Source organism: Trichomycterus rosablanca, chromosome 23 (assembly GCF_030014385.1).
Source record: "Trichomycterus rosablanca isolate fTriRos1 chromosome 23, fTriRos1.hap1, whole genome shotgun sequence".
Taxonomy (NCBI): domain Eukaryota; kingdom Metazoa; phylum Chordata; class Actinopteri; order Siluriformes; family Trichomycteridae; genus Trichomycterus; species Trichomycterus rosablanca.
This window is the reverse complement of record NC_086010.1, coordinates 17,116,722-17,125,245: the sequence shown is the minus strand read 5'-3', so window position 1 is coordinate 17,125,245 and position 8,524 is coordinate 17,116,722. Positions and strand designations below refer to the sequence as shown.

Below are 8,524 nucleotides of genomic sequence, written 5' to 3'. Positions count from 1 at the left end.
TTCAGTTAAATATAATGAAATGTGTACCGGAGAATCAGCTGCTCCTCACTTCGATCGACTGAGGTGAAAAAAAACCGTTAGGAGGAAAACGCTCGCGCACCAGTTCAAATCGCATCATCACGAGCTGCAGCAGTGCGCGCGCGAGCATGAAGCGCACCAGTCTCATCTCCCTGCATAATAAGTTCTGCATCGCACATTGTGTTATGAGCTAAATAAACACTACCTACTGTCAGAAAGTATCAGGAATTAAAGGACAAAAACAATTCACAGTTTGCTGTTAAACGGCTGAGGGGGTAAGGATGCACGCGCAGTGGTCGGTGCTCGGGATTCTTTGGAGTCTGACAGTTCTGGTGACCAGCATCCGTGCCGCACGAGTACTTAGTGGTGAGTTTATGCATGTTTAACTATGTTTCAATGGATTTTATGCAACTTTGCATTCTTGAAATTCATGCAATTAATGTTTCCAATATAGAGCTTTGTATTCTGGATTGTATAAAGTTGTCAGCATGTGGCAAAATATCAGCATTTTTTCTTTTAAGGCGAAATATTAATTGATATTTGTATTAATATACTGATCTTTTTAGTAAAGTGAAGTACAAGTTTGCACCCATAGACACGTGTTTACCTTATTACTCTCCAAGATGTAATGCAATGTAAGCTATAACTTGCCACTTTTTGTCAATTAATTCAATGTCAAATACTGTGTGGCATCTACAGCTACCTTATTTACTAAACAAAAGCTTCTACACTTAGATAAATCATTGCCACTTTTGGTAAATCTTGTAAATCTGCATTGAGTATACACATAATACATACATTTTAGTTGTACTTGTACTTGTTATGTATTTGAGTGTTTTCTATCATTTTATCTGTTTGTGTGTGTGTGTGTGTGTGTGTGTGTGTGTGTGTGTGTGTGTGTGTGTGTGTGTGATTGCATCTTCAGCTCTTAACAGGTATATGTTTTATGTGTTTGTATTTATGGTTGTACTGTGTAAGCAATAAACAGGACAATCCATGTATTACTACAATATGTTTAAATAAATGGTGAACGCCACTTTATGGGCAGCCTTTTATCACAAATAAGTGGCCTGTTTTTATTTACCATGCTTATAAGGGAGTGAGAAAAAGTACCTGGGTATCCAAAAGAAACACATTCAGGCACAGGAACTTACAAAACGTGAAACTGTGTGGTACCCATGGGCCTACTTGTTGTGCCACTGCACTATTATTTAATTTATAGTACATTCAAAACAATATTTAGTCCAAAACTATACATTACAGCATAACATTTTCATCATGTCTCTTTTAACATTGTGTTCAATTAAGAATTGAGCTCCTCAGATTATAAAAAGGAGCTCTTTGTTTTATATGCTGGTGCTTGATTAATAAAGATCACAGATATCACTCTTTGCAATTAAAACCTAAAGTGAATCCATTAGGCTGATTTTGCTAGAACACATTCTGGGAGATTCAGAATGAGAGTCAGAGTAAAGGATGACACTTTAACAATGCAGTAATATTTAGATTAATATAGAGATTAATTGGGAACCATTCAAAGCTCAGCATACAGCTATCAATCCATGCTGGATGAGGAAACTGTCCGGATGTACAGTATATTACTGACAACATAAAGAAAATAGAAGAGTGAATTAGCTGCGAAAACGCTGAGTCCAAAATCTGTAAGGGTATCCCCCGGTCCATTACTAACCTTAAAGTGATGATAGAGCAGATCTGGACCAGGCAATTATTTAAAGTACCTCTCGGGCAGCAAGCTAATGTTGTTATTAGACTTTTAAGAGACAAGGGATTAATCACAGTTATAATTCTCTGCTGTGAGCACACCACCATATCTACGGATCTTTACACGATTGTCTACCTTCTACCTACCTTACTCCAGAATCTGGCTGCGCTCTTTAAACTCTGAAATGTCAGTAAAACCAAAAATCGCAAAAAGGTATCATCCTTACAATAATACTGCTTCTGATTGTTCATGGGTCAGTTTTATATGGTGAAGTCAGATGCATTATATTCCTTTAAAATAATATCAAGGCCCTATTTATGTAGACATAATAATACATTATAATAAAATGTATTTAGGCATCTTTACATTCCAATAATAAATAATAATAATAAAACATACATATAATGTCACTGTTTCAAATATATGTGCAGATAAAATAAACTATTAAGCAATATTTAACATTTTGGAGAACAATTGCAGCATCTCAATCATTTAAAGATGCCATTGCCAGTAAAAAGTATACAATAGAACCCATGATATGTTCCATTGTGCTGATCTTTGTGATTTTACATTAAAAATAAGTTAAGCAAGACTGTTCTGGACTGTTTGTATCAATGAGCTAACTAAATGTCAATTTAGGTCAGACGGTGTGTGATGGCCCGGAGCAGCCGTGCTATAAAATCGCCTATTTCAGAGACGTATCGAGCCGCGTGTCGTTCTGGGAAGCCCTGCGGGTGTGTGAGGTGGACGGCGGATCACTGCTGAGCATAGAAAGTCCAGCCGAGCAAAAGCACATTGAGAGACTTCTTCAGGATCTTAGCAAGACCGCAGTGGGTTCTGGTTCCCGACCCAGCATTGACGATGGAGATTTCTGGATTGGCCTGACTCGTGTTGATGATGAGAGTGAGGGGGAACATGGGAGCTTTACAGCCTGTCCAGATCTGTACAGATGGACAGACGGTGTTGTATCACAGTTCAGGTGTGTATTAGAATTTCTATAGCTGCTGTATGAATTGAGAACTTTTTAACAATTTAGTTATTATTTAATAAACCCTTAGTGCATATAATAGCTTCAAATTCACACACGTCATACTAAATTATTTTGCTCTTCTTTGATGGCATTCCTCCACTCTTCTCCCACACTCATCTCCACTACCATTTGCACAGAATTCCTGCAATATCATAATGCTTCCACCTTTTAGGTGCATAAACTAATAAAAACTAAGTGGTTAAATACTAGTTTCTGACTTAACCTATCTGATTTAATAGGAACTGGTACTATGATGAGCCGTCGTGTGGTGGGGAGGCGTGTGTGGTGATGTACCATCAGCCCACTGCTAACCCTGGGATAGGAGGGAAGTACCTTTATCAGTGGAACGATGACAGGTGCACCATGAAGCACAATTTCATCTGCAAGTACGAGCCAGGTAGAGCAACACACTATTAACCCAGAAACAGTCAATTTGTATTAAGACTATAATAAATAACATACTAAACATCATAGCTAAACATCACCTGTCATTTTTCAACAACACTGACTACATTCTGGCTACATTCCTGTGTTGTGGTTTAACACAATAAATTTTCAATTATACTGTATGTTGCACACAGCTGAAGAATTTTTGCAGGGATTTAACACAACATAGCGAGACTGGGTTTGTCTGTCAAAAATGAGACCAACATATTTTGTGTTAATGACTATACAGATTTACAAAAAGACACAGAACAAAAATGCCAGTTTTCATGGGGTCAGGAGTGACCCAAGTCCAAAAAAACTATAAACACATAGGTTGACGAGTTTGCTAAAGAGGAACGCGTACCTGACCTCAACCCCTGTGATGAACTGGAATGTCAAAATACTGGCCAGGCCTTCACCTTTCATAGCAGTGCCTGACCTTTGATCTTTTGACTGAATGAACTCAAAGTCCAACAAACACACTCCAAAATATTATTGAAAGCTTTTTCAGAACTAATGGGAAGTGAAGTTTGTGGGCAGTGAATTGTTTTATAGAATCATCATGATACTATGTATTTTTTACAAGATTCCTGGGGCCTTAGAATAAAACAGTCCCAAAATATTACAGGTTTTCCATCAAATGGAATCTTTTGCATAAAAGACATGTTTTCTTATATCTTTGCCAATGGTGCTAATAATTTTTGAGCTGGCTGTATAAATGTATATATAAATGTTAGTAGATTATTCTCAGTTCTACACAATAAAAGAAAATGTTGAAACACGATACATTCATATTTTAGTTTAACCCACCTCACTGTGTGTTGCTCCAGTGTTAAATGTTTCTATATTTCTCGCAGAGAGCCACTTGGTGAAAGAACATGGAGACAGACCTGCAGGTCGAGATTTAGGTAATCCAAGGTCAAATCTTTACTTCTGTTATTTGACCTACACATGTACATTCATATTTACAAAATGTATGGATCTTTTATACCAACAGATGTTTTAACAGATCATGAAGAAAAAATCAAAACATCTGCTGTCAATGAGTCTGCTGTCACCATTGCAGGACCTTCAAGTAATATCTCTTAAAATGTTTAAAATAATGCTCTTAGATGTTTCATACAGGGTTTTAATATAATACATGAATGTATCTACATGTATGTCTAATTAATTGTGTATATAATGGATTTAGAAAGTATTCAGACCCCTTGACTTGTTGCACACTTCATTGAGCTACCCATCAAGCTAAATTTAAATGTAATAAATGTATTTTAAATGTATTAAAAATTAAAAACTATTCAATACTTTGTTGAAGCCTTTTTGGCAGCAAAGTCTTCTTGGTTATCCCGTTCTTCATGGCATTGTTCAAATGCTGTCACATTAGATAAATAGTGTCTGTGAACTGCCATCGTTATGTCTCTCCACAGATAATCGATGGGGTTTAAATCTGGGCTTGGCCTTGGCCACTTAAGGACATTCAGAGACTCACCCCAAAGCCAATCCATTGTTGTTCTGGCAGTATGTTTTGGGTTGTTGTCATTTTAAAGGGTGAAATGTCAGCCCAGTCCCTCATTTCTTACCAGTTTCACTGTCCTTGCTACTGTGAGCAACCCATAGCATGATGCTGCCACTATTAAGATTCACTGCAAGAATGGTATTAGCCATATGATGTGTAGTGCCCTGCTGTTTTGCCCAAAGAGTTTATTTTTTATTTCATCTCTGTGATAATCAGTTAAAAAGAACATTTCTCAATGTAAGCCCATTAGATCATAAGAGTGACTAGGTGTAGATTGATGGGTTGAAATAGCAGTTATATCCGTTCAAAATAAACACAGTGTGCAAACGGTCAAGGGGACTGAATAGTTTCTGAATTCCCTGAATATTTGACATTTGTAGGTATGCTGCTGATTTATGTGATTATACCCACCATTCCTCTGCTCCTGTTGATCCTTGTGGCCTTGGGGACGTGCTGCTTTCAAATGCTGAGCAGGAGGTAAGAACTTATATACAAAAGCAGTAACTGTATTAATATCTTTATGTGTTTTGAAATCTGAAGAACAGAGACCAGAGTCATTAAGCTGAGCTGGCTGCAAGATTTAGGGATCAGGAATGATTTTGGTAGAAATCCACAACTAAGCTTTTAGTAACATTAGAGGGATTCGAAACTGATTAGCACTTCAAAAGCTCCTGTTGGCAGCTTAAATTGGGTTAGATACGTTGATTTGCTTGCTAATTTAAAGTGTAGTTAAATTATTATCAATTAATTTAAGAGAAACAACTGGTTTAAGTGAACTGAAAGTAAATATCTAGCAAATATTATATAGCTAGCAAATTGCGGCATACTAGTTACCTTTGTTTAGACACTAGTGTTTAAATTTAGTTTGAACTGCATTTTAATAGTGCTTTTGGGAAAAGAATCAGTGTCGCTGACTTTGCTAAACACAATTCAAACATACAAAACATAACTTGATTATTTCTTAAGCCTTAGTTTTACAGAAACAATTGCATAACATAAGATTTACACTGCAACACCCATATCCACAGAAACCCTTGCATTATTTGGTTAAAAAAAAGATAAAGAAAGTGGCTGACTTGGTAACTTTAGCATTTCTGCAACATTTATTCATGTTTATGTGGATATATTGATGATTTTAATGTTCTAATTTGCAATAACCACTTAGAATCGAAATGTTTCTGTTATTGGTAACTAGGGACAAGAGTTTGAGTCTCTGTTCATAACTGTAACATTTGTAAGAATTATATTTCTCACAAATATACATTTCCATGAGGCATTAAAGAGTTTTAATCCACTTTTCTTTACTTAAATGTCTGTAATACTGTTATGCTATGCTAACAACTGAAGATGCTTATTCGTACATAGCTTTCGCTGCCCCCTAGTGGTGGGAGCAACTGTAATCGTCAGTAATGATGATCTGAATACAGACGATGCTAAGCTGCTTAGAAGGAAAACACTGATAACTAACTAAACAATGCTGATATTTGTTTTAAATTACATTAAAAAGTATTTTCAGAGGAATATGAACGATAAATAGTTTACAAATAAAAGATAGTGTTAAATGACATTTTTCTGTGGTCTTAAAGTGTTATTAAATTTCACTAAATTGTGTATTTTGGGTTAAGCTATAACAGTATTCAGTACTTACCTTTACACTTAACATTTACTCAACCTTTACATCCATCAGAGTTTCATTTGTATTTTTAAAACCTGCACAAAAAACAGGGAAAAGACAGAAATTCAAGTAAACAAAACAGAAAAATATTGAATTTTTGCATTTACTTACCGGGTGAGTCAAAATGATGTTAACACTTGAATGGTGGAAACCATTTATTCACAAAACATACTTAATATGTGTAAGATGATTTACAGGACAGTCTCAACCTGTTCGCCATCATGTTCAACACACAAAAACCAGCGAGCAACAAAACCATTTAAAGCCCAGACACACATTTCACGGGGATTATGTTAGTGTTAACATAATTTTGACTCACCCGGTAGTTGATAAAAAAAAAAGCATCTTTATTTGTGTATCTTTTGACCAATTTATTGTTCAAATAAGTTATAAGTTTAAATTGAAACCCAGTTAAACACACGAGGCCACACAAGCCTAAGCAGATGCTAATAAATATGTGCCACTTCCCGATCAATTAGTGCCGGAGCTCAGTTGCAGACGCTTCATTCTACTGCTGTATTAAAGCTTTTACTGTGATGGGATTGTGTTGTTTGTACACTAGCATAAGTGGCTGCTGTCTAACGCTATCGTTATGAGTGATTAGAAAAGGCTGGACACTATATTATTTCCCATCTGTACCAACAGTGATTTCGTTCAGGATGAAGTGGTTACTGAAGAGAAACGAATTAATTCATTTATTTCTTCATTTGGGGTGAATTTTTTTCTGTAGATGATCAACCTGTAGTTCCCTCAATTCAAGGCCTTCAAATCTCACAGCTACGCCTCCGGAAAGCGTCTAAAGCAGCTGACGATCCTTGTTTAACCCGGCCTTTGTGCTTGACAGCACATTATGGATTTATTTATGCAATTCATTATGTGTATTAACCCGCCACTCCCTCAGGGTGATGTCTTTTAAACATATTTTCGATTGATGAGGCTAAATGCGGACTCGGAGACAATGCATTTAATCGCTGGCAATAGAAAGCCTTACTTGATGCAGTAAAAAGGATTTCTGGAGTGGGTTCAAGTTAATGGGTAATTGCCCACTGCTTCAAGCAGTTGCACAGCTTCAGTTTTATAATGTCTTTTACAAGCCGATGTGACAGCTGGATTTATCTGTAAGACATATCAATTCCATTTAATTTGGTTATGTTATAGTTAAAACCTACAGCATTCAGGCCATGATTAATAAAAGATTAATCACATTTGATTTAATAATTTACACTACTGTCTTCATGATTGCTGTTATTGCATAAGTTTTTAATGATTTCAGTTCATTAAACAAAGCATAACACTGTACAAAAGAGTATGCAACATTATCAAAACCATAAAAATCACAAAGCTAATACCGTTTCAAAACAGTGATATGCGTTGTGGATAACGGTGGTTAACAAAAAGAGTGTGTACTCAAGTTTCCTTTGTATAACATGTTTTTCTTTGTATGTTATCATGTTTTATGCATTTAGGGTGATAAATATGCAATATGAAAGCGTGCAGTTACTTTTTATGACACTGTATGCACTTTTCTGTTTTTATTCCTGTTAACAGTAAACCACAAACAAAAACAAGCGTGGACCAGACAACACTTTGGATCTCAAAGACACCAAAGTCCGTCACTGCAATGGAGGTCTAAAGAAACGTTGTAATGAAATGACTTCATGACGTGACCAGTGAATCCAGTGTTACTTAGTTTACACACTACTCTGTGGTTCTCAGATTAAGATAATACAAATCTCAGTGTAACTCTCAGTGTGATATGCTAAGTGTTCTGTGATATTTTTCTATGATAGCTCTCTCTTCAGTGTAAGTGAATCAATCATTCAAAGCTTCACCCAGCATGATTAATTCATAATCATGCTCTCATTCCTCTATATCCTTCCTCATTATCTATCGGAATGAGTGATCAGAAAATGTACTCATTAGTGCTGATTGACTTCAGAGTCAAAATAAATAAATATAATTAGGAGAAAAGCGATTCCACATAAAAGATGACTTGACGGACAGCCAATACTAAATGGAATCATGTCAGAAACCACATATAGAAAATTCTTCTGGCACAAAAACACAGATTAAGACAAAATTAGGTTACAAAAACAAAGTAAATTCTCTCAGTGTTTCAGAGTGAGTTTTACAGCT

At 36.0% G+C, this 8,524-nt stretch overlaps 1 protein-coding gene across 1 annotated transcript; it reads left to right on the top strand.

The window, feature by feature from the left end:
- Window positions 1-258: 258 nt before the first annotated feature.
- Window positions 259-8,021, top strand: chodl (chondrolectin). The gene is made up of 7 exons (XM_062985141.1): window positions 259-384; window positions 2,381-2,720; window positions 3,011-3,168; window positions 4,055-4,105; window positions 4,195-4,272; window positions 5,094-5,190; window positions 7,937-8,021. The coding sequence occupies exons 1-7, from the start codon at window positions 300-302 to the stop codon at window positions 8,019-8,021; spliced, it is 894 nt and encodes a 297-aa protein (XP_062841211.1). The 5' UTR covers window positions 259-299.
- Window positions 8,022-8,524: the final 503 nt, after the last annotated feature.